Source organism: Akebia trifoliata, chromosome 15 (genome assembly GCF_017979445.1).
Source record: "Akebia trifoliata isolate Shusen 1 chromosome 15, ASM1797944v1, whole genome shotgun sequence".
In the NCBI taxonomy this organism is placed as follows: domain Eukaryota; kingdom Viridiplantae; phylum Streptophyta; class Magnoliopsida; order Ranunculales; family Lardizabalaceae; genus Akebia; species Akebia trifoliata.
Genome location: NC_141389.1, coordinates 27,524,387 through 27,549,544, shown reverse-complemented (window position 1 = coordinate 27,549,544; position 25,158 = coordinate 27,524,387). Strand labels below are relative to the sequence as shown.

General features: G+C 35.3%; 1 protein-coding gene across 3 annotated transcripts; it reads left to right on the top strand.

Annotated features, from left to right (window-relative positions):
- The first annotated feature begins 5,371 nt into the window (after window positions 1-5,371).
- SPY (Tetratricopeptide repeat (TPR)-like superfamily protein) lies at window positions 5,372-24,391 on the top strand. Of its 3 annotated transcripts, XM_086426017.1 has the most exons (18): window positions 5,373-5,604; window positions 5,967-6,388; window positions 7,621-7,782; window positions 7,899-8,074; window positions 8,191-8,266; window positions 9,863-9,991; window positions 10,205-10,324; window positions 10,472-10,540; window positions 10,630-10,711; window positions 10,958-11,052; window positions 13,901-13,965; window positions 15,221-15,419; window positions 15,717-15,911; window positions 17,817-17,911; window positions 18,032-18,167; window positions 18,301-18,518; window positions 20,078-20,205; window positions 23,529-24,391. In XM_086426017.1, the coding sequence occupies exons 2-18, from the start codon at window positions 6,017-6,019 to the stop codon at window positions 23,900-23,902; spliced, it is 2,691 nt and encodes an 896-aa protein (XP_086282143.1). In that variant the 5' UTR covers window positions 5,373-5,604; window positions 5,967-6,016; the 3' UTR covers window positions 23,903-24,391. The 3 variants fall into 3 exon arrangements, with proteins under 3 accessions (XP_086282144.1, XP_086282145.1, XP_086282143.1); XM_086426018.1 differs by lacking the exon at window positions 23,529-24,391 and having other exon boundaries at window positions 5,372-5,604; window positions 19,993-20,121; XM_086426019.1 differs by lacking the exons at window positions 18,301-18,518; window positions 20,078-20,205; window positions 23,529-24,391 and having other exon boundaries at window positions 5,372-5,604; window positions 18,007-18,170.
- The last annotated feature ends 767 nt before the right edge of the window (window positions 24,392-25,158 follow it).

Sequence of the window (25,158 nt, the reverse complement as noted above, 5' to 3'; positions counted from 1 at the left end):
TATGGATTTGTATAATTTCCCCATAGGTACATTTTCAATAACAGAAGACGTGACACGGGACATAATCTACGTAAGAAGGGTAATTTTGACATATTCCTATATGTTTTGGTATATAGTTGAAATATTGTAGGTTTTCCAAACTGATAACATGCCCACTTGAGTGTAGTCTACATTGAGAAACTAATAAAATGACCAGTATGCCCTTGTTCATTGTCCAATTATGGCTTAATTTCTATTTTCATTTCAAAGTGGAATGGGTGCTATGAAATTCTATCATGAATGTATGTCATATTTGTATATTACAACTTTATCTTCGAACAACATTCTTTAAGATTTTGTTTCAATTTCAATTGCTTTTTATTAAACGATTTGGAAGGAAAAAGATGTCAGAGAGTTTGGAGGAAAAGGAATCCTTTACGACATCTCGGTCAACGAAAAATACTTGATATTTCATTGGTCTAAAAACTTCAATAATTGTGGATGAAAATTCTTCGATAGCTTAGTTTTTAATTGGGGTTTGATTTAGATTTGGCGTAATTGCATACTTTTTTGTGTGCTTGGGCTTATTTGTATGTCCTTGTCCTTGGTAGGTACTTTAACCTACACGGCATATCTTTGCTCTCAATCATTTTTTTTTAAATATAAAGTTGTATTTATCAATTAATTGTTGCATGGCTTTCTAAAATTGGAATTAATTTAGAACTATGTTTGTTTCTCTATTTGCATCTTGAAAGATATTGCTTTCTTTTTTAAAGTGGGCTTTATAAAACCCATTTCAAACTTGGCCCAACCTTACACCTAGACAAATTTGGATTATTTAGCTATAAAGTACCTAAGGCCCATTTCACATTCTTTAGATTCATAGAAAAATTACTTAAAGGACCCTCATGTAGGGACTTATTTCTAAATAGTCCCTAAATTTTCGATGGTGACTTGGCAGGATACTTAGTAAACTTTTCTTTTCTAAATTGTCCCTTGTTATTGAAGAACTTACCGTTTCTTTTTTAAATAATGTTGAGTTCACCACTTTTTATTTATTGTTAAACTCAACGCTTTTTATTTACTGTTGAGTTCACCAAATAAAAAAGTGATGAACTCGACACTAGGAAAATCCACTCAATTTTTGAAATTTTTTTTTTACTAAAATACGTGGAAAGATCGACTAAAAACTTGAGATAATGACTTGTTTAGATGATTTCAACCTAAAAGAACCATTCTTGATCGATTTTCATCCAAAAACTAAGCTAAAAAAAAGTGAAAAATTCTAGTTTTTTTGCATATATCTTTTAAATATTTTGAAAATTGCTTCTTCTTCCTTCTTGAATCTTTTTAGATATAATGGAGTCTTAGAAACTCAATTGAGTTGTCAAAAATCTATATTTTTTGGATGAAAATGATGAGTTTGAACGATTAGGACATTCACTTGTGAGAAATGTAGGAGATGAAGTCCAGGGACTGTTGAGAAAAGAAAAGCTTACTAAACGGACTATTAAGAGACTGCCCAAAACTTAAGGACCATTTAGAAAGAAGTCTCTTTGCGAGGGACCTTTTAAGTAATTTCACCTAGATTCATGGCACCTAAGCAATGGTCCCCATTTCACCAATTCTGAATATCTTCAATTTGCTCCTTGAGACAAGCAATAGGAAAGGCTTCTAACACATCATTTGACTGAGATATACCTTCTAAAACCATTAAATCATGGTTGTGTAATTATTTTTCAAAAAAAATATATAGTCTCCAATTGGAAGATTATCTAATCCCAAGTCCGAAAATTGCTCGCATGGAGACAAAGGTACCTAAATTTTGGATACATCTCGAATTTGTATAATTATTTTTGAAAAAAGTATATGAAATAACCCATGATATGATGATGATCAACCACGAGGAATGAGTTGCGAGTTGCGAGTTACGACTTGACCAACAAACTATCTCCTCTAACTCCTTACAATTTGATGAAGATGAAGTGAACTATATTTTTATTGTATATGGAATTATTAAAATTTTCCGTCTTTAAAGCTTGAAGGGTCAACGAACTTCATTTTCTTTACTTTTCTTTTTTCTAATGTGAATTAAAGAAGTCAATCTAAAATTGTCTATTTTTGGCTAAGACCCATAGTTTAATTGGTTGACATATTGCAACGTAACTTTGCGGTCATGGGTTCACATTTAATTCACCCATTTAACAAAATGTCTAGAGGGTTAGGATTTTTTTTTTCCAGCATGAATCATAGAATTAGATGCAAACGTTGATGGACCAAAATTTTATGGGTCAATGGACCCACAAGAGTGCAATGTGGAATTTCTTGCACGGGATCATGTCTTAGTACTGGGCCTTGAAAAAAGCCTATATTTGACAGCCCAAGGCCATCGAATTTCATAAAATTTGGGACTAAGGCGTCAAATATTTCATTGTCAATTTTTCTTCTTCGATCGACCAAAACTAACAAATTAATGGAGGATGAGAGAAATCTGATGGTTATAAGCTGTTGAATTGGGGAACATAAAAAATTTCAACGGCCATTGGATGTCGAATTCGATTTCTAAAATTTGTGGGCTTTGGCCCGTCGATTTTTCTTGTCAAATTGTTCAGTTTTCAATTTTCTTCTAAGGGACCTTCTATATATATATATCCCAAATGATCATGGAAGGAAAAACATAGATTTACTAGGAATCCCTAGGGATTTCCTCCCATCTCAGCCATTCATGATTTGATGGAACGTCATGTACCTTGTTTGAGACTAATATTTTTCCCTATTGTTGTGTTGTTAACAATCTTTATCGTAAATGTTTAAATCATTCTAACAATTTTCATATTTTATCCCATATTAGGAGCATTTGCCTGTGCTATGGTTGGATGAGTTATGGGTTCCTCCACATTATTGAATCACAAAGAATCCCAGCTTAGTGTCTTTCATACTTTAACCTATGCCCCCAACATATTTTCAACTCTCATTGCAAATATGAGGCCATATCTATTACCTTTTTGGTAGTTTATTATAGAAAGTTGAAGTCCATTCACTTCTCCATAAACCTAGAAGTGTGCCTCAAAATCCATTATGGGTAACCTTATAGATGTAAGTACAACTACAATGACTATGGATAAGGTTCTAGATTGGTGTTGACTATCGAATAGGTGGGATTGATGAGCTAGAATGTCTCTGGGTGAGGTAATCCAGACTTTCCCTCTCAACCAAATTAACAGTCATTCGAATGTTGCGACAATTTTGAAGAAGTGGAGAAGAAGGATGAGAAGAAAATGATGGAAAGGGTTGATTAGAGCATTTTGGAGCTACGAAGGTTGGCACATGGTGTTTTGTTGGCTATTGTGTCCAACAACGCTGATCTTTCTTGGTCAAGTCGACTAGTAAAGTGTTTTCTCTTTTTGTCGACTAGAGCGGGCATGGATTGAGTTCCATTTATCTTCCAAAAGGGAGAAGTTTGGTTGTCTAGGTTGCCCTTGCAACAACAAATACACCTTTGTGCCCTTATACGATAATCATCATAATGAGAAGCAACCACGTGTTGATGTATAAGGTACGAATGTCAAATTATGCTCCGACATATTTGTCCAATATAGTCAATTATTGCTCATTGTGATCTTCCACCAACCTTTTCTTATGTGTCCTTACTATACATGCTTTTCATAAGAAGCATTAATAGATTTTTTTTCAACCCATAACCTCCGTATCTTTGATCCTCTATTGATTCCTCACAATGGGCTTTTTCACACACTATGTGGAAACTACAAAATTTGGCAGGAAAATTTGATGGGCCAAGGCCCACAAAATTTAGAAGTTGAATTTCAATGGCTCTGGACCGTCGGTTTTTTAATAATCTCAAGATTCAACGATTAGGAGCCGTTGAATTTATTCAATCCTCAATTAATTTGACAGTTTTGACCTGTTGAAAAAGAAAATTCGACAATGAGAAAATCGATGAAAAAAAAAAACTTGATCAAATTCGATGGGCTTGGGCTGTCAAATATAAGCTTTTTTCACATTGTGACAATAATGCCCACTCTGAAATTATCATATTGACATGAAATGTGAGATTTTCAGTGAAAGAGACATACTTGCCAATGTTTATTATGACAACAAATGCTATGAGTTCAATGAGATCATGACTTATGACTCATGCTAAGACATGGATATTACGTACCTTCCTCCTATCCATGCTCGCCAAACGGTGATTTCGTGTTGTATTGGTTGAGTAGTAGTTTCGTTAGTGATAAATCGATTGGTGGTTTTGTAAAAAAATTGATTTGAACCATTGATTTTTGTGCATGTTATAAGATAACTAGAAGGAGTCATGTGCAAACACACATGCCTCCAAAGTTTTCAATTGTAATTTAAAATATTGAGTGAGGTTATTTTGAAGATTACATAGTTAAAAAATATCTTTTTGTAATTTTGAAAATTAAAGCAAGGTGATTGTTTACTAATGGGTTGCAATTTTTTATTTTTGACAAAAATAACCCTTCTTATACTAAATTTAAATATAAAAATAGGGGTATTTATGACCATTCAAATTGTGGCGTTGATCCCGCTTCAACACAGCTTCTCTTATTGTTATAGTAAATATAATGCAAATAGAGATAATTTATGAAGGGTTTGTTAACATGTGCCTTAAAGGTACATGTTTAGGTGCAATAAATGCACTTCAAAAATTGAATTTCTTATAAAAAATATCTTTTGAAAGAGTTTTTTTTTTAAATACCAAAAATACCCGTCAAATACTTATTTTTAAGGTGTATTTAACACAAATAAGGACGCACGTTTACAAGAACCATTTACAAAAAAATAGATATAATATATTTCTACTTGGAGTCCCAATAAATTTATGTGTTGATTCAACACACGATTGATTTGGCATGTACAAAGAGCCTCATTTCTTTTCTTAGGGATTACAAAAGAGAAAGTATAATAGTTTTGTAACTCAATTGATGTGTACCCTCTAAGAATCGTAGATTTCCTCAAGATACACAGAGACACATCTCCATAAAACATATGCAGTTATGTCTCCGAGGAAAAACCTACGATTCTTGCACCTGCCATGCAGTGAGATTTTAAGTTAGCCTGTTAGGTTAAATTACAAAATCAGCACTGCTATTTATTTTCATTTTTTCCATAAATATAGGAATCGGTCCAACCAAATTGAATCAGGATCCAAACATAATCCGTCCAATTTGACTAAATTTTGGTGGCCAACTCGGATTGGACTAGTTTCATTTACAAGCCCAAAGTCACCATCGTTTCACAACTAGCTTAGTTACTGTAGTATTATTGTCGTAGACATAAGGGTACTAACGTAATTTTAAAGAAACACAGTGTCAACTTGTCAACGTTGGTCATTATAGTTGTAGTTAACGGACGGACATCAGGAACTAAGAGAGAGACACCAGATTGTCGGAGGGAGGGGTGAGAGTCTCGAATCATCGCAAACCCCTAAATCTTCCTCAAAACGCGGGATTCTCTCTCTCTCTCTCTCTCTCTCTCTCATCCTTAACCTACACCCGCCCATCACCTTATCCTACACCACTCTCTGCAACTCTCACTCAAGCTTCTCTGTGCCCTCGCTGTCTCAACTCTTCTCCTTCGTCTAATGTAAGCTTCGAATCCCTAATTTATGTCTTCTTGCATCTTTACGTGTTTCTGTTCTCTTCTTCAAACCCTAGTTTTCAGTCTTTTTTTTTCTTTCTTTCTTGTTTTTTAGGTTTTGATTACTCTGTTGTAGTTTAATCGGTTTGCGAAGATTGTTTGTCAGTAGTTCATTTATTCTTGTAGAGATTTCTGCAAAAGAAATGCCTGTTTGATTGATCAATAGAATTACAATCGAAGAATAAGAAGTAGTAGAAACAGAAGCTTTGTGATTATTAGGGCATGTTTAGGGTTTCAGCTTAAGATCTTTAGGTATTATTTTTTTCTTATTAGATTTTTATTTTTGAATCTCTCTATACTGTTTATAGTACAAATTCGGCAATTTGGAGCTCTTGTTCAGGAAAAAAGTTTCAATTTAATGGCGTGGACGGAGTCGAATGGGTCCCTGAAAGAAGTACCTCCATCAGATGGTGCTAGTGCTTCTCCTGTGTACGTCTCTCCTTTAGGGAAGAAGTTTGAAGGGAAGGATCCTCTCTCTTACGCCAACATTCTTAGGTCTAGAAACAAATTTGTTGATGCTCTTGCTTTGTATGAGACTATATTGGAGAAAGATAGTGGAAATGTTGAAGCACATATTGGGAAAGGAATTTGCCTCCAAATGCAGAATATGAGCCGACCTGCTCTCGAGAGTTTCTCAGAAGCCATTAGATTGGACCCACAGAATGCTTGTGCTCTCACACATTGTGGTATTACATATAAAGATGAAGGTCATCTGTTAGAGGCCGCCGAGGTATGACCACTTTAATGTGCTTATTAGTATAATTGAAAATGAGGGTATTATGTTGTGAATTGTGATTTTGTTTAATTGAAAATGACGTTAATGAGGACCATTGTAACCAAGTTCGGATTCAGTAATTATTTGGTGGGGGATTCGTTTCCAATAATTTGGTAAAGTTTCGTGGTAAAAAAACAGAAGGAATATTTTGTGGAGTATACGGATTATGTTTTTTTGGGTTTCTTACCAGAACACATCATCTTCATCCTCCTTAAAAACCCAATGTTGTTCTTGAGATTTAAACGCTAAAGAAAATAAGATTTTGTCTAATTGATAATGTTAGAGGCTGCAGAGGTATTCTACTATGCCCACCTAATGTGCTAATTGGTATACTTGAAATGATGGTACTATGTTGTGAATTGTGATTTTGTTTAATTGAAAACGACGATAGTGAGAACCATTGTAGCCAACTTTGGATTCAGTAATTATTTGGTGGGGGATTCTATTCTAGTATATTCAGGAAGTTGTCATGAAAAAATTCAGGAAAATTTTGTGGACTCTATGAATTATATTTTTGGGTTTGTTACCAATACCCGTCATCCTCCTTAAAACCCCAATGTTGTTCTTGAGATTTGAATGTCGAAGAAAATAAAACTTTGGGGGTGAAGGATAAAACTATTACGATATTTGACGATTAGTATACAAATTATGTTTTTGGTTTTCTTACCAAAATGCATCATCTTCATCCTCAAAAAATCCAATGTTGTTCTAGAGATTTGAATGCTGAAGAAACTAACATTTTGATGGTGAAGGGTAAAAATGTTACCATATTTGGTGATTAATCAATTAATCGCGAATTATTTCAACCCGCCAATTTAACTGGTGATTCCCAAAATCAGAGAAATTTGTAACTATGGTGAGAACCACCTTTGGAAAGGCAATTCTTGTTCATTCTTGAATAAAGGAAGTTGTGGGTTCAAACCTTGTTAATAACATTTTGGGTTCAAAATCCGATCTCACCTGCTTGCCTTTTTTAAAGAAAATCAAAATAAAAAGCTTCTGAACGGGCTCGAGCTTCATCTAAACTACGTTGGCAGATTGTTATTTCTATCTTGTTACTTTGTTATGATCCTTTTATTCCCATCCCCTCATCATGATTGTGCTTTGATTAAGGGTATATAAATAACTGATTTTGCATTGGTTAACAGTGGAATGTAACACTGATCATTTTGTTTTACCTTCTCCAGTCATATAAGAAGGCCTTAAGTGCTGACCCTACATACAAACCAGCTGCGGAGTGCCTTGCAATTGTCTTGACAGATATTGGCACCAGCCTAAAGCTTGCCGGCAGCACTCAGGAAGGAATCCAGAAGTATTTCGAAGCTCTTAAAATCGACCCTCATTATGCTGTAACCTCACAACCCATAGCATTCCCGTTCTCTAGACATGGATTACATTTATTCTGACACTTATTTCGTGTATAAATTTTTTTTTTTTTCTTGATATATTGAGCTTGTATTTCCAGCCTGCATATTATAACCTTGGGGTGGTATATTCTGAGATGATGCAATATGATACGGCTCTTACTTGCTATGAAAAGGCAGCATCACAAAGGCCCATGTACGCTGAAGCATATTGTAACATGGGTGTCATTTATAAAAACCGTGGGGACTTGGAATCAGCTATTGGTTGCTATGAGAGGTAACGTGCTAGTTAGTTGTGTGCTTGGGTACACTTTCTGGGATTATAGACCTATCTTGTATTTTGGTACATATTTTAAATTTTTATCTCTGATTTATTATGTGGGAGGTGCTCAGGTGTTTGGCCGTGTCTCCGAACTTTGAGATTGCAAAGAATAACATGGCAATAGCCTTGACAGACTTAGGAACAAAGGTCACTTTCAGTTCCATTAACCTTATTTAATGTTTTTATTGTTTTATTTAAAGGAAATGAAATTGCTAGAAACGGGGTATTTTATGGTAGTAGAGAAAGATTAATAGATTATGTTGCAAGTGTTTTGAGGGTAAATAATGACTTTTTATCAATTGAACTAGTTTTAGGAGAGAATATTGTTAAACATTCTTATTCTTATTATTTTATAGGTAAAGGGTTACCAGTTTGTATGGTGAAGTTGGGTTCAACGGGATTTGAACCTAGAATATAGGAACAACTCTCCACACGTCTTACCAACTAAGCTAAATTGGCACTTCTATTCAACAGTAGTAGCACTTGTGCACCCCAAGTAGGACTAGATGAGAACATTATGAGAGAATACAGGAAAAGATGGATATTGCTAGCAATCCTTGATGGAGAGGAAAATAATGAGGATAAAGGGTGGATGGAGGATACTGTTTTGGACAAAGAAATGAGATGGGTTACATTCCTTGAGTTCACCAAGACATGTGATCTAATATTAGCAAACACATTTTTAAAAAGAGGGGTGAACATGTAATGGCTTTTACAAGTGAAATAGATAGAAGTCAAATAGATTTTTTTCTTCTAATTAAAGGTTCAACTTGCAAAGATCATAGAGTTATCCAATGTGAGATCTTAAGTGCACGACCTAGGTCAGTGACTATGAATATCTGCATTAAAAGTTGGAAGAGAAGGACTGAAGATAAAATGTTTCCAAAAATTAGATGATGAAGTTAAAAAGAGAAAACATAGTCTCTTGATGAAAATTTGATGGAGGAAGCCAACATTTGGAAATAAAATATGACTATGTGGGATGAAATGTCCAGCTATATTGAAAAAGTGGCAAGAGAATTCTTGGGGAATCTAAAGGGAAAACCACTCTCCAAAAGAAGTTTGGTGGTGGAGTGACAGAGTTAAAAATTCATTAGAAAAAGATTCTGTCTGAAAACTTAGAAACAAACTAGAAGCAAGGAAAAGTTTGAAAAATATAAATGGTTAAAAAGATCTAAGGAAATGGTAAGTGTTTGAGAGATTTGGGTGTGAATTAGCTTCTTTGAAGTTGAGGTATTTCTACAAATGAGGTAAGTTGGTTTTGATTAAGAGCACGCTTACTAGTTTTTTGGTTTACTATATTTCTCTGTTGTTGGTCTTATGTAGGACAACCTAACAAACGGTAATCTAAATGATTACAAAATTGCCTTACAACCTGTGATTGTTGGTTTAATTTCCATCTTGCATTGTGATCTCTATGTCCATTCTGAAAAGTGGGAGAGCATTATTAGTCATTTTTATGGCATGGCTAAGACAAATGCCTTCAAATACCCCTTTAGTGGGAATCCAGATGTCAGGAAATTTTGGATTGGATATCTAGGTTAGCGAGCATGCTTTTGTCATTTTCTCTAATCATGTTAGATATATCATCTCAGCAAGTTATTAGTGTCTACCAGCTCATCTTTCTATGAGACTTGGCCAAGATTTAGAGATCACTTCTATGCCTTGATGATTTCCTTTCTATATACTGTCCTGTCAACTCTTCTGCTTCTGAGTTTGCTTAAGTGCAATCTGTCTTTTCAGGTGAAATTGGAGGGAGACATCAACCAAGGTATAACATACTACAAGAAAGCATTGTATTACAACTGGCGTTATGCCGACGCTTTATATAATCTTGGTGTTGCATACGGTGAACTACTGAAGTTTGATATGGTGAGTGCTATGCAAAATGATTGCATGTGTGTGTATGTGCTTGAATGCATCTCTTTGTCTCTCTCATAAGAAACCGATTGTTGGAAAATGTTAGCATGTTTGTATTTGTGTATATTTAAAAGATTTTATGAAGTGGGGCCTAGTAATTTTATGTTTTCTAACTAATACCTGGCTAAAGTTATTTTTGTGAAAAAAAAAATTCTGTCTGTGAAGGCAATTGTGTTTTACGAGCTTGCGTTGCACTTCAATCCCCATTGCGCGGAGGCATGCAACAATTTAGGAGTAATATTCAAAGACAAAGACAACCTTGACAAAGCTGTAGAGTGTTATCAGGTAAGTTTCAATGAACATGATGTTGGATTAATACTTGTTTACTCTCTGTTATAATGGCACGTGATTTGTTCATTACTTGGACAATAGCTCTAGTTTTTGTTCTTAGAGTACCTGGAAATGACATTTTTTTTCTTTCTATTTTTGCAGCTGGCTTTATCGATCAAACCAAACTTCTCACAGTCACTAAACAATCTGGGGGTTGTTTACACTGTCCAGGTTCATTATTTATTATTTATTTACCAGTCCATATGCATTTGAAATTATTTAAATTTTAAATTTGCCAACTATTTTCTTTATCTTTGCAGGGTAAAATGGATATTGCGGCAAGCATGATTGAAAAAGCCATTGTTGCGAATCCTGCATATGCAGAAGCATACAATAACTTAGGTAGTCTATCTGGTTGATAACTGTTCTTTTAAGATTATTAGATACAGATGATGGTGTTTTAGTGTGTCAGAGCTTCTGGATTGATTAGTTTTTGTTTTCTACTTGCTTTTTATTGTAAAATGTCCTTTACTTTTAAGCTTATTAGATCCAGATGATGGTGGTGTTTTAATGTGTTAGAGCTTCTGGATTGATTAGTTGTTGTTATCCTCTGTTAATCATTTAATTTTTTTTTTTTTAAATTTGCAGGGGTTCTTTACAGAGATGTAGGCAATATAACTCTGGCCATTGAAGCATATGAGCAATGCCTAAATATAGATCCTGATTCTCGTAATGCAGGCCAGGTATTGACATATTCTTTAACGGCTGCTGCATGCATTTCTAGTATATGTTCTGGTCATATGATATTACCTCACTTATTTTACGCAAATGTGTATTAGTACTACCTGTAAGCAATTCATTATGTAGCTTATGTTGCATAGACTCTTTAAAAGGGTGCTGTAGCTGGGTGTCAGGCGCACTTGGACTCCAACACTCCAGGGAGTAGAGTGCATATTTTATTTGTTTTTCACTTTCCCTATTGCAAGGTTTAGATTAGCAGTTCAACATTAAGTATACATTATGAGTTCTACCCTCTAGTTGAAAATTTCTTTGTAGTAATTACAACAATAAATACATGTATTCTATTCTATAGTTATTTCATACATATTCAATATCCATCACATTATCCAAGCCTACCCATATTAGACAAGCTTCTTCCTGAAATTCTGCACTAAAATCCTCCTTGAACACCTACTACTCTTCAAAAAGTGAAGGGAAAAGAAATCAAGTCTGAGACTTTTATCACAATTTAACTCCTTTATTGAAGTCAAGTTTTCCTCCTCTTCCAAGTGCCTTTCGGTCCAATGACATGTCTCCGTAGAAATGATGTCAAAAGAAATACTGTCTAACAAGGTTTAAATCGTTCTGGCTCAGAGTACAAATAGAGTTAAACTCAACAACATATGTCATCCTTTTCTTCCTCCACAGACACACCATGTACTTTAAGCCCTGAGAACTATTTTCGGTTCTTTTGTGAGCATTTGCAAGTGAATGAAATCGGTATTGGTGTCCCCATCCTTCATACATCTAACCTTTTATTTCTACTTCCAATTGATTTCCTCCATCTCTACCATCTAGGGTTGTATTTTATTTTGAGATTGACTCCTGTTTTTTCCCTAGGTTGGTAAAACGTCATGCTCTTCTTTTATATCATTCCTGGAAATTTCATCTGACAACCCCTCTCTTGGGGTATTCTCTTTTTTGAATTTTTTGTTCCGTATGCAAAGCTAGTTGTGATTGTGTTGATCATATTCTTATCCATTGTAGTTTTGCTAGTCATTTGGTCTCATTTGATCCATAATTTGTGTATTGACTGGGTTTCCCAAATCAGTTTTTCCTTCTCTTCCAAAGTTAGATTCTTTGTTCTTCAGATCGTGTAAGAGAATTCTGTGGATTCTACTTCTCTCCAATTTGTTGGGGGCATATGGAAGGAGAGAAACATGTAATTTTTTTATGGAATGGAACTCAAGTTCAAGGAAGTCATCATCAGCAATTTTGGATAATTTTTTTTTGTTGAAAAAAGGGAATTTATGGGCTTTTCTATTAGGATTTTATTTTCAGGTGGGAATCTGTGAATAGGGACGAGTTGTCCATTTTCTTTGTTTGCTCTCTGTTATTTTCCTTTCTTCTTTGTATTTAGGACATGACATCATTAGAGGTCTTCATTCTTATCTCCCTATTCATTGGTTGATTTTTTTTATTTTTTGCACAAGAAATGTAAGCTTCATTTGGAAAACATGATCAGCCCTCCTATTGAAGGAAAAAGAGTTTCACCATTCCTTAGCATTTTCTTTAAAATTTTGGGCCTGGATCCACTTATGACAATAGCAAAAAATGGGATGGGTGCATATTCGAAATCCCACAATCCAAAATCAAAGGGATGTGATATGAGGTAGGTCTAGGCTTAGCAATCTGTGAACACCTAGGAAAAGACCCTCCCACTCCCCATTAATCAAGAACCTATCCTATCTTCTCATAATGAGATCTCCTTGATTGTTGATCGAAATATATATGCTACCCAAAATCAGCCCTCTCCCCCCCCCCCCACCCCCCCCCAACAAAAAAAATTGCATTTCTATTATTCGTAACCCTACTTTCACCTTTCTTTTCGCAGGGGAATCTGATGACATTAGTATCATCCCTTATGCACTAAGGGAAATTTCTGAAATCCACTACATCACCCATCTTCCCCCAGAATTGATTGTTATAGTTCATGACCATTGGCCCATGCACATCTGTGCACACCAACGAATATTGTTTACTTACACACCTACACTGGGAAGAGACAGAATATGCCCTTACCAACTACTGACTACCTACCATTCACAACACAAAAAAAACTAAAAACAAAAACAATGAAGCACAGAAAAAACTACTGACTACTATAAACTTTTTGTCCTACATCAGTACGATCACCTAGAAGATCCTAAAGCAGGAAAGTCTTACCAGTCAATGTTCTTAACACCCCACATATGCTTGATGATATTTAATCCATTTGATCAATTTTTGTCTCCTGAAGAATCACCAAGCTGGTTTCCCAATTCCTGATCGTGATTTTGACAATAACCAACTTCAGGGTTTCACATGTTAAGGGAATAAAGAAAAGACCATAGATCATCTCCCCTTTCACAAGAACTCTTCTGACTTAAGTTGCAGACGTAAGAGTGAATACTAATAGATTATTTTTGTTGGTAGAAACTTTTCCAAATTGGAAGAAATCCAAGATTCCAACCACTACTCTAGTAAAGGCATGGGTAATATAATATGTTATTGGAAAGCCACAACTCCTCTATGTGTCAGCCCTTGTGCCCATTTTTTATTCCCCTGAGAGTTGATGATAGTTAAAACTTAACATCATCTTAATGAGATTTTGAATTTTATTTCCTGACAGTAGTGCATATTATGCACTGCTTTGTTCTGCAATATACACATTACTTTTATTTTATTATACTTCCACCAAGTAGTAAAGGGATTGATATTCATGTATATTAAGGGCCTGTTTAAATTTCTTCTGATTTATGCTTATTACACCCTCTTCTGAGCTAGTTACACGAAGTCAATATTGTAAGTTGCAACTTTTCTTTCTTGCAGAATCGATTGCTTGCGATGAACTATATAAACGAGGGCAATGATGATAAACTTTTTGAGGCTCACAGGTGTCATAAATTCTTAGCCACTAAATCCACTAGTTACAGTTGTTTCAACAAAAAATCTTAGTATTCCATTGCTATTAACTTGTTAGTTGTTAAGCATAGATATCTTTTATTCAATGGCTGCCATAAAGTCAACACGCAGATAACTTTTTTCTCTTCCATCGGCAATTTTAGAGTTTTCTGTCTGGTGTTGTGAGGCATTTATATTGCATCTTCGGCATTGTACACATTTTACCTTTTGCTTGCTTTAAATACTTGTTGGGATGAGTAATTTATAGTGGAGTATCAGTACCTGTTGAAATCTCTCTTCCTTGTTACCTGGATGGTGCAATCTTTCTGATTTTGGGGATCCTCTTCTTCTGGATAAACTCCTTGTTACTAATCCATCCTTTTAAATGAACTAGCTATTTTCTATTTTTCTGGACATTCTATTGTCACAAGTATATATTTATGTAAAGAAATCAAAAGGGAAATATGAGGAGCCAAGAAGATTGTGGAGATCTACAAATGGTTGGGGAGGAAAATAAATACAAAGAATGACTAAACTTTTTCCCAGTCCATTAGCAATGCACAAAATCCTAAAAAAAACAACATTCCTTATTGAGCTTGGACCGCACAAAAACAAGAACTTTGATAACAATGATGGTATCATCAATCTCTTTATCCTCGCTGTCGTGTCGAACTAACAAACTCACCTTGAATAAAAAAAGTGGTTGACAGATTCTTGATTGGCCTTGCACATGGAGTGATGATAATGACCTCTCTCTCAACAGTGAATAACCTCTCTCTCTTTCTCTCTAAGGGGGTATTTTTCAAGGAGTTTGTGTTTAGATGGGAGTCCTTGTGTTCAATCTAAGAGATTGTTTGTAAGCTCCTTTGTTTCTGCTGGTTATCTCAACCACCGTTCTGTTTATAATAAATTTTTGTTTTCCCATTAAGAAAAAACTATAAATTTTTTATCTAAAGGGGCTGTCCAAGTGAATATATATTTAAATTATCAGTTCTGTTAATGTTTTTCATTATGCTGTATGCATCAAATTATTTTCTGAACATGGTTAATTGTTTTTCGCTTGATGATGTTATACACATTCAGGACTATTGAAAGACTAAGATTGACTTTTTTATGTTTTCTTTCACCTATTGCTTACATCTAAAATTAATTTGCTTCATTTCATTGCATGTGTTCCTTAATTACTAGTTGGCAATTTAAGGATCTTGTTTCTTGGAAGGCCGTCTGAATTCTATTGTGTACTTGCAGGGATTGGGGTCGGCGCTTTATGCAGTTATATTCACAGTACACATCTTGGGAGAATCCAAAAGATCCAGAACGTCCACTTGTTGTTGGATATGTATCTCCAGATTATTTTACTCATTCTGTATCTTATTTCGTTGAAGCACCCCTCATCTTTCATGACTATGCAAATTACAAAGTCGTCGTATACTCTGCAGTTGTGAAGGTATTAGTAATTTCTAGATTTTATTGGGTGGAATTACGACTGCTTGCATGTATATTTCTATACATGTACACACTAAAAACTGTTGTGAACTGTTCTTCTACACTTCACCGTTTCTTTTACCAACATACTTTGTCTGTTACTAACTTACTATGTTTCATGGACATTAAATAGTCAATTGTGATAAAGTGATTGTTTTTTTTTGCTCACGATACCAATCCTGTAGTTCCCAATTAAGAGCTTTGAAAATAATGCCTAGAATTCTTCACTTAATTTTTTCCCCCTCTAATGTTGTAACAGGCAGATGCAAAAACTAATAGATTTAAAGAGAGAGTTCTGAAAAAGGGTGGGATATGGAAAGATATATATGGTATTGATGAGAAGACGGTTGCCGCCATGGTTAGAGAAGATAAAGTTGACATCTTGGTGGAACTTACTGGTCATACGGCTAACAATAAGTTAGGGATGATGGCATGCCGGCCTGCTCCTATCCAGGTATATTTCTAACCATGGACTGTTAATTCGACAAACTCCTTTTGCATTTATTTGCTATGTGATTTTTGTTTGCCTTCTATTTTCTTCACATCAATTTCCAGAACTTTGCATCTGAGATTAATTTCAAGTGATATATTAGTATGCTATTGTTTTTGTTCTTCTACAGTTCTACCTGCATGTGTTCTCACATAGTGGTGATTCAGAATATTCTTCTGACAAAAAAAAAAGTAAATTTCTCTTTTAATGAATAACGAGTTTCATACTAAAAGAAGATTCAACAATTCATTGAGTCACCATTGTTGGTTTTTCTTATCATTAAACCATTTTTTTCTGCCTCTTGGTGGGAACTAGGAACTAGGTTCTACCTCTGTATTCTTTCTTTTTGAAAAATGGCAGCCCACAGCCTTCAAATCTGGAGGAATAAGTTTGTGGAGTTTGACTATGTTCTCTGTTTGTTGGGGCCTATGGAGCAAGAGGAGCTGGAGGATTTTCAATACATTGGAACTTGCGGTTCATGATCATTATGATTGTTAAGGCGCTCATGTTCTTTGGTGCAAAATGCTCAAAGAATTTGAGGGTGTCATCTTCAAGGATTTTGTCTTTAGGTGGAATCTTGTAGCATAGGTAGATAGCTAATATTGTTTTTCCCCCCTTATTTTTCTTCTTTTTTGGTTTCACTGCATTGTTAGGGAGGTCTTCTCAAATGAATAGGCTTGCTGCCAGTGAACATTTTTTATGGTCTTTGCTGTCTAAACAGTAAAAAATTTTGTTGAAACCATTGTAATGTTTTAGGGTACAATGTAATGACTCCTCTAAACTAAACATAAAATGTGTCAACATTTTGTTAGAGATAAAAGATGTGGCCAATCTCCAACTTTGCATAACCTAAAAAATTTATTATTACCATTTGAAAAATGAGTATTTTTTCCCTCATTTTTTTGGGAAAGTTTCTAGAATCAAAACATCAACAATTTGCCTCTGTTAAAATGATGCCTCATTGTTATAGTTGGCCATTACTAGTATGCCTTGGTAACGTATAAGTGTTGCTACAGTAGTGGGATTCATGGTTTAAAGTATAGTGGACCCTCATGCAGTGTTTTATGAGACGTCTCGCTTCCTTCTGTTAGTGTACTATTCGTAGGAGTATGTATTTATTTAGCAATCAAGGTAATTATTTAAAAATCTTTTTTATTGTAAATTTGTTATGAAAGACAGTATTATTTCACCAAACTCTATATTTTTTAGCTTATTTATGCATTAAACATAGTTTAATTTAATGTATTTTTGTATCTTTATTGACTGAAGGGTATTATAACTTGTTGAGTGTAGCTCACCATATTGTGCGATGCGTCTCATTCATCAGATTACCAATATGCTGAATAAAGCTGTGGTTTTAAACCATGGAGGTTAATTACAAGTGTTGGAGAAACAAAGAAATGAAGAGTCGGCATGGGGATATCATTCATTTTGTGGCTTGTCATCAATATTGAAGTTAACAACATGAATCCTATGTCATCATTGAACTCTATCTTGAGCCATATCTTCAGTCAAGGCACTTACTTTCATTTCTTCTCGCCTTTTTAGAGCCTGTTTTTTACCCCCTCAATAGTGGTGCACCCTTCACATTTGATTGTTATAGATTGTAAAGTTCCTGTTAACTTCTAAGAAATGTTATCTTCGACTTATAAGGACTGCGTTAATTCATCCTCATCATCAAAGCACCTCATCCCAAATATCTGGTTTGGTTGAGGGCCTGGTCTATTTGGAGTATATTTTACACTTTGATCTTAACAGGAAATGAATTGAGAACATGTCAGCCTGTTTCATTGTCTGCAACATTTTTGATGCTGATCTGTTGTTACATCATGAATCTTGCGATTTACTTTTGACTTTCGTATGTTGTAGGCTACCTGGATCGGCTACCCAAACACAACTGGTTTGCCCACCATCGATTATAGAATCACTGATTCCTTAGCCGACCCTCCTGATACAAGGCAAAAGTAGGCTCGATTTTTTTCTTCTAACTTCATCGTATACTTTTTTTTTTAAGTAACGCATTCAATTAAATCTTATCATGACTATTTGTGTTACACAGTATCTGTATGTGATAATTTTGGCAGGCATGTTGAGGATTTGGTACGGTTGCCTGAATGCTTCCTTTGTTATACCCCTTCTTCTGAAGCTGGGCCTGTTTCCCCCACCCCTGCTCTTGCCAATGGTTTCATTACTTTTGGTAGCTTTAATAATCTCGCAAAGGTATTGGTTTGGACAAGAATAAACCAATAATGTTAATTGTGGATGTTCACCTATAACTTATTGCTGGTATTTTAATGATGTATTATGATTGGTTAATTCTTTTTATTTGTTCCATCTTTTTCTTTTTTTTCAGATAACACCAAAAGTCTTGCAAGTTTGGGCGAAGATATTATGTGCAGTTCCAAACTCCCGACTTGTGGTAAAGTGTAAGCCCTTCTGTTGTGATAGTGTAAGACAGAGGTTTCTTTCAACACTGGAACAGTTGGGACTGGAATCACTACGTGTTGATCTTCTTCCTCTTATCCTTCTCAATCATGATCACATGCAAGCATACTCCCATATGGATATTAGGTAAAACTTGAGTCATTTACCTCCTGTGTTAACTAAGTAATTCTGGAGAATATAATTTTTCCTGCTTCATTAGATTTCCTTTATCAATTTTCTAAGTTCATGCGTTACCTAAGCATAAAATGTTTATCAATGCTTTCAAGATCATCCCCATCTGGGATATGAATATTAGAATTTAAATAATGTGTTTTAGTTGGTATCCCTATATTTCTTTTCATATAGTGCTAATTATTTCACAGTTTAATTGATTAGTTAGTCCTTATCATGACAGTACATTGGCAATGTTTAAAACATCGGTATTGTAGACACTTGGTAGTTGGTACTGAAACATAATATCTTTCACTCGTACGCAATGATACTGTAGTGATATACCAGAAAAATATGCGATATATATCAATATTTGGCTCACGTCCATAGATTACTCTGAGGGGGTAATGTTCTTTGGAGTATTCTTCTTTTTGCACTGTTTTGGTTCATGTGGAAAGGCATGAATGACCATGTCTTTGAGAATAAAGAAAGCACCCTTGAGACAGTTGAGCTAAAATTAGGGCTATCTTTTTGTAAATGGGTTTCTATCAACTGAGATTTTACCAACTTTTATACTTTGATGATTTATTATTTAGATAGGATGAGATTGTTACCAACTTTCTTTTAGTTTGTCTTCAGGTTGTAGTGATCATGGTGTCCTTGGAATTTTGGCTGATTTAACCTTTCCCACCCAAAGTCCTTTTTACTGATGAAAATTACTCGAAACTGTTCAATGTCTAAATAACCGAGATCCATAATGTTTAACTTTTTGATCAGCTAAAAATATAATTTTTGAGCAATAATACTGACTTGTGGCACCACATTTATCATGAAACATTTTTTTATATACACTAATTTAAACTATAAGAAACAATTCAACGCAGTATGTAATTCATAGAACCTCCACTCTTATCTGTGAATTAGACTACGCTTTCTTGAAATTCTTGGTGTTTTTAGGCTATTTTATGATGTACTAGATAAAATAATTGGTAAGCAAACATGGAATATTGAAAGGTATCCCCTTCTAGATCACCCATAAATTGATTGTTAATCTTTAACCAATTGATCAAATAAAAAATTACTAACACTATATTCATTATTATTTCATAATAATTAAAAAGACTTGTAAATGGCAGTCTTTTTATAAATTTTCTAAATTACAAACTAATAGTACACATTAGTATCAAATTAAGGTGAAAATGCAGATTGGTAGATTGTTAGCTTACCATATTTAGTATGTTAAAAACCTGCACACATCAAATGCATTTTATCTGATATTTATTCATGTTTATATATATATATATATATATATATATATATACATGTTTTTTTTTTAAATTTAAATCCCTCGCACACCTCCAAAAAAAAGTAAAAAGAGAGAATGAAAGAAAGAAAGAAATTTCTCAATTAAAACTTGACCAAAGATCCATGGATTATTAATTTTATACAGGTTCTTTGTGTTTTTGCACGGGAGGGGGATAAAAATGGGAAAGTGAAGATAATGCTTCTAATCTTTCTTTGCCTTTTCCACGTAGCTTGGATACTTTTCCATACGCGGGAACAACGACAACATGCGAATCTTTGTACATGGGGGTTCCCTGTGTCACTATGGCAGGTTCAGTGCATGCCCATAATGTTGGTGTCTCTATTCTCAGCAAAGTTGGTGAGCATCTTTATTTCCGCCCTTTTGATCTTGAAACTCTTTTTGTGGCATGCTATTTTTGGTGATGCCATTATCTATTCACAATCACATGTATGCATTTTCAAATTTGCTGACAATAAATTGGCCTTCTTAGTTCGTGGTTTGAGATGTAATGGTATGTTGGGTATCAGTAATTTTGTTAATTGAAATTCAACTGGTTTATAGCATCTCTTTTCTTCGGTAACATCAATTTTCCATTAGAACTTAATGTTCTTATTATAAGTATTGAAGTTTGATGTTAATAGTATTTGTTCTGCTTTGTAAATCTTTTTTATAAGCAAGTGTTTGTAAGGCATGAGAACCAATAAAAATGATACCTAAGATGGAAAAGATGGCTCTCAAAAGGCTATACGAATAAGAAAAACTATAAGTAGGAGGAATAATTTCCACCTCAATACAAACTCTTCAAAAGAGGGACCTTGATAATCTTTACAATTAATGACTACTGAAAGAGCAAAGCTTTGGCCTTCTAGACCATCTTCTCAACAACTTCCTCTTTCCACTATATTTGCAGTTGTTCCTTTCTTTTGAACAAAACGTGAATGAGAACATAAGCCAAATAACCTGATCTAGGAAACAAAACTCTTGGGAGCTCCAACTATTGAAAATATCCAAGATCCTAGTTAAGAGTCCAATCATTGCCAAAGAGTAGAAAAAGGTAGTCTACCCTTCCCTAGTCAAATTGCAAGTAATGATGAAGCAAATGTAAAACGGATTTACCATTTCTTTTGCATTTTACACAATGATCTTCTTCCAGGAAATTAAATGGCTTACAGTCATATTTTCATCTAAACATGTTTTGTCCAAACAAAAAATGCCAGGTTAGATGATAGAACCCCAAACAAAAGCAAGCGAAAAACTGGGAAGATGCTTGAAGGATAATCGGGTGGAAAGAATGGGTTGAGAAGATATCCTCATGATAAAAACTGCATTAATTTCTTGTCTTCCTTCGATGAAAAGGTTGGGGTTTCAGCAAGGGACAGTAGACTGTCTAGCAATAAAACCCAACTCCCTATCATTTAATTTCTTTTGAGGCCTGAGTTCCAAGAAGTGAGACCCTTGCCCTCTCCAAAAAATCATTGATTACAGACATTTCTTGGCCAATAACAAAACCAATCTTGGAAAGGCAGCTTTTAAGGTGGGGCACCCACTACACATCCTCCCAAAAACGAACTATGTCACCTTTTCAAACTCTGACTTAAATACCCCCTCTCAAGGTTGTCAAAAGTGCTAGGCAGGCCATAGCGTTAGGACCCCTTGGACCCTAGATGGGGCTTGAGAAGCAAAAAAATATTAATACATTAATTTTTTATATGGAGTAATGGTCATGCAAAAAAATGGACAAAAAAAAAAAAAAAAAATCAAAATGCCTTTACCAAGATAATGCCAACTACCAAGTAAGTTGGCAAGTCAACACACTAACATGTGAGCAAAATAAAATGGGTAACTGTCAATATTGAAACAGTTTAATGCCCTATTCGCAAATGTATTTAATTTTAGACATTTTTTGGTGAATATTTGAGATGCCTCTTGTTTATAAATTTGCTTAAATACCGTCCACAAACTATTACATAAATTATCATCTTTTGTTTTGAAATCCTGCTTAAAATGAGTAGCACTTGGATGGTCTAGGGGGCCAAAGTGGGGCCTAGGTGTCGTTTTTTACAACATCCCCCTCCCGAAAAGAGAACAAAAAAAAAAAAAGGCCAGAACTTAAAAGTTTCTTGCCAAATAGTAAGATCTTATGGAGGGTTTCATGGATTTCCGAAAATTGCCAACATGCATTTTTTTTTTTTTTTTTAATTCCTCGCCAACCTGCATTTTTAATTTCTCTCAAGCATCTTCCTTCAAAAATTAATGACCCCTCGCTGCACATCCACGTCTCCATTAGAGCTTTATTTGTATCTTTGAGTTCCTCAACCTATGCACACACCTTTTTTCCATCCACAACAAGATATGTTTTCTCTTCTACCAAGTCTTTCCACAAGAAAAATCTTCATTGGTTTTTCAACCTATCGGAGTATTGGTCACACTTTGGATTTGTAAACATAGATAAAAGGTGCTCTTGATTAAAGTAAGTGTAGGAAGAAACTACTACTAGATATGCTCCTAAGAAAGCAAGAAAACACCTTTCCCAGGGAAGGGAGTCAACAAAAGAATTACAACAAAACTTGATATTGCTGAAATCCACGAAATCGAACACAATCTAAGAGCCACGAGCTTTTTTAGGACCCACCCTATTCTCATAGTGAAAGGATGTCTTATCCTGGCTGATGAGCCAAGTATACATACCTCTCCAAGAGGGAAGTACAACAACAATTTTTTATCGACGAATTCCCCAAATTCTCTCGTACTCCTACTCACTCTGCACCTTCTTCTTTTCCTCATAAAAGGACCATATTTCATTGACACACATCCACCCTCTTCCCCTCGCCCCCTCTTTTTCCCTAAATATATTATCCCAGTTTATTTGGCTTGATAATCCCGTCACATCCCTAATCAACTTTGGGCCTTTTCAATCTTTCATACATACCAAATGTACCCTCAGCACTACACAGTAGACAACCAGCCCCATTCAAAAGAGCTCCCTCACCTTCTTGCCTTCCCTCTCACCCTCCCCGTGACCACACCAAAAAATTAACCAAAGGCACACTGACATACCGAGCTTTACCCCTTCTGTGGATTGAATATAACCCCAGCCTCTCACTCCTTTCCCTTGCTGGGCGTATCCTTAACCCCCAAAATCCACTATATCAGATAGAAACCAAGGTGACACATTGGCCCCCTCAAATTTGACCCCCTCTTCTTTAGGATCTGGGCCTACATTAGGTGAAGGTTTGTTTTTGACGGTGGGATTGAGTTGTGCGGTGCTCCTCTACTACACTACTTCCGAACCAGGCGCACTAATGGGTGTCACAGATCATACCTTTAGGAACTTCAGAATAACTGTGACCATATTTAAGTAAGCCTTTGATGACACTGATTGATGCCTACCCAAGTGTTTCGTTTGATACCTGTCGACCCCATATAGCATCATGTAGCTACTATCTGCTAAGATCATTTCTTTCCCTTCACATTCAGCAAGTACAGAGTAAAATGTATATCAAGGGAAATCACATGTTATGTCCACACCCTTAATCTTAACTTCAAGAACCCACTGATGCATGCTTGAGGTTTTTGCATGAATACTGGAATTTTTTTTTTCTTCTTTATATGTTTCTTTTGGCATTGTAGCTATTCTGTATTCCAACTGTTTTAACTACTACTGCCATACTCCAATGCAGGGTTAGGACATCTGATCGCCAATACTGAGGATGAGTATGTCCAGTTGGCATTACAGTTGGCCTCCGACGTTACAGCTCTTTCAAACCTTAGGATGTCTCTACGGGACCTCATGGCCAAGTCCCCAGTTTGTGATGGATTGAACTTTACACTGGGCTTAGAGTCTACCTACAGGAACTTATGGCACAGATACTGTAGAGGTGACGTACCATCTCTAAGGAACATGGAAATGCTGCAGCCAAAGCAACAGGTGCCTCTTGAAGAGTCAACTATGAAATCCTCTGAGCCCACAAGGATCACTGCCCCAAGTGTGAATCCTTTGTCCATCAAAACCAATGGATTCAGCCCAAATTCCACCCCAAATAATTCCACCTAATGCAGGAACTGGAATTCAGTTCAATGAGGTTACAAATGTAGGAAACATGAGCTTGAGATGTGCTCAATGAAATGGAGCTGAATTGGGTTATAAATACTTGAAAGTGAACTAGGTTTGGTTCAGGTTTTTTACAGTAGGATGCCCATCACGTGGCACATAAGTATTGGCAGGACAATTCCGATCTGCAATCTTGAGAAGATTTGTACACATTTTACCTATATTTATGGTTCCTTTTGAAGGAGCCATGCAACCGGCTTTCTAATGCAAGATATATAGCATTTTGGAATAGAGGACTGGCATTGGCAAGTATTTATCTGTTTGGGTTAGGAATATAACTAGTGGTTGTAATGGTAGCAATGTTGGTGTGATCGTTTTAGGGATGATTTATACTCAATATACCTTAATATACATTATAATCCATTTGTAAATTTTGAATTAAAATTAATTTCTTTGGATCGGATGGTTTGGATTTTGCATTTGACATCAAAATCAATCTCTTGTTTAATTTCTTTTTGGTAGTAAAAATGAAGCTGGTTTTATGCTAATGGGAATCTGAGAAGTACAAGCATTGGAAAACATCGAGAAACATGTTTAAGCAATTTATTGTTTGGTAAACATGTTAAAAGTCCTTTTCGTGGTTCTCATTAATCAAACAAAAAGAATGGAGACAAGCTCTTTGTACAATTCTTTGAAAATAAAACTCGACCAAGGAAGCATCGACATTGATGGATGGGTTACAAACACAAAGTACAGCTAAATGGAGCCCGTACAATGTTCTTGAAATTGGTATGCGTTTGAGTAGACTACCGCAACAGAAATCGTAGATGGTATGCCATGTAATAGAAAATGAGGGTTGGGTGGTTAAAAGGTGTAAAATCTCAACAAATACCCACTTTTAATGGTCTTCAGGGTCTCAAGCTCATTCCTGTTTCCAAACAGTAATTTTTGTTACAAAAGTGCTTTTCCATGCTAAAAGAACACCTGAGAACCAAAACCAAACATTTCCAACTTGTAAGATCTTGAGATTTCCCTCTCGTCTTTTTTTTTTTTTTTTTTGAGATTATTGTGGTCATTTGATTAGGTGGAGGCAGGATTAGAAGTATGTGAAATATTGCTATCAGGTTCTCTACCTAGCAGAAGAGGAGAGGCCATGGTGAAACCACCATTTGGTTGATCCTTTCTGGTATGACTTTGCCTGAAACTTGACTGATAAGATGACATCCAATTAATGACATTTTTCTGAAAAAATTTGGCCA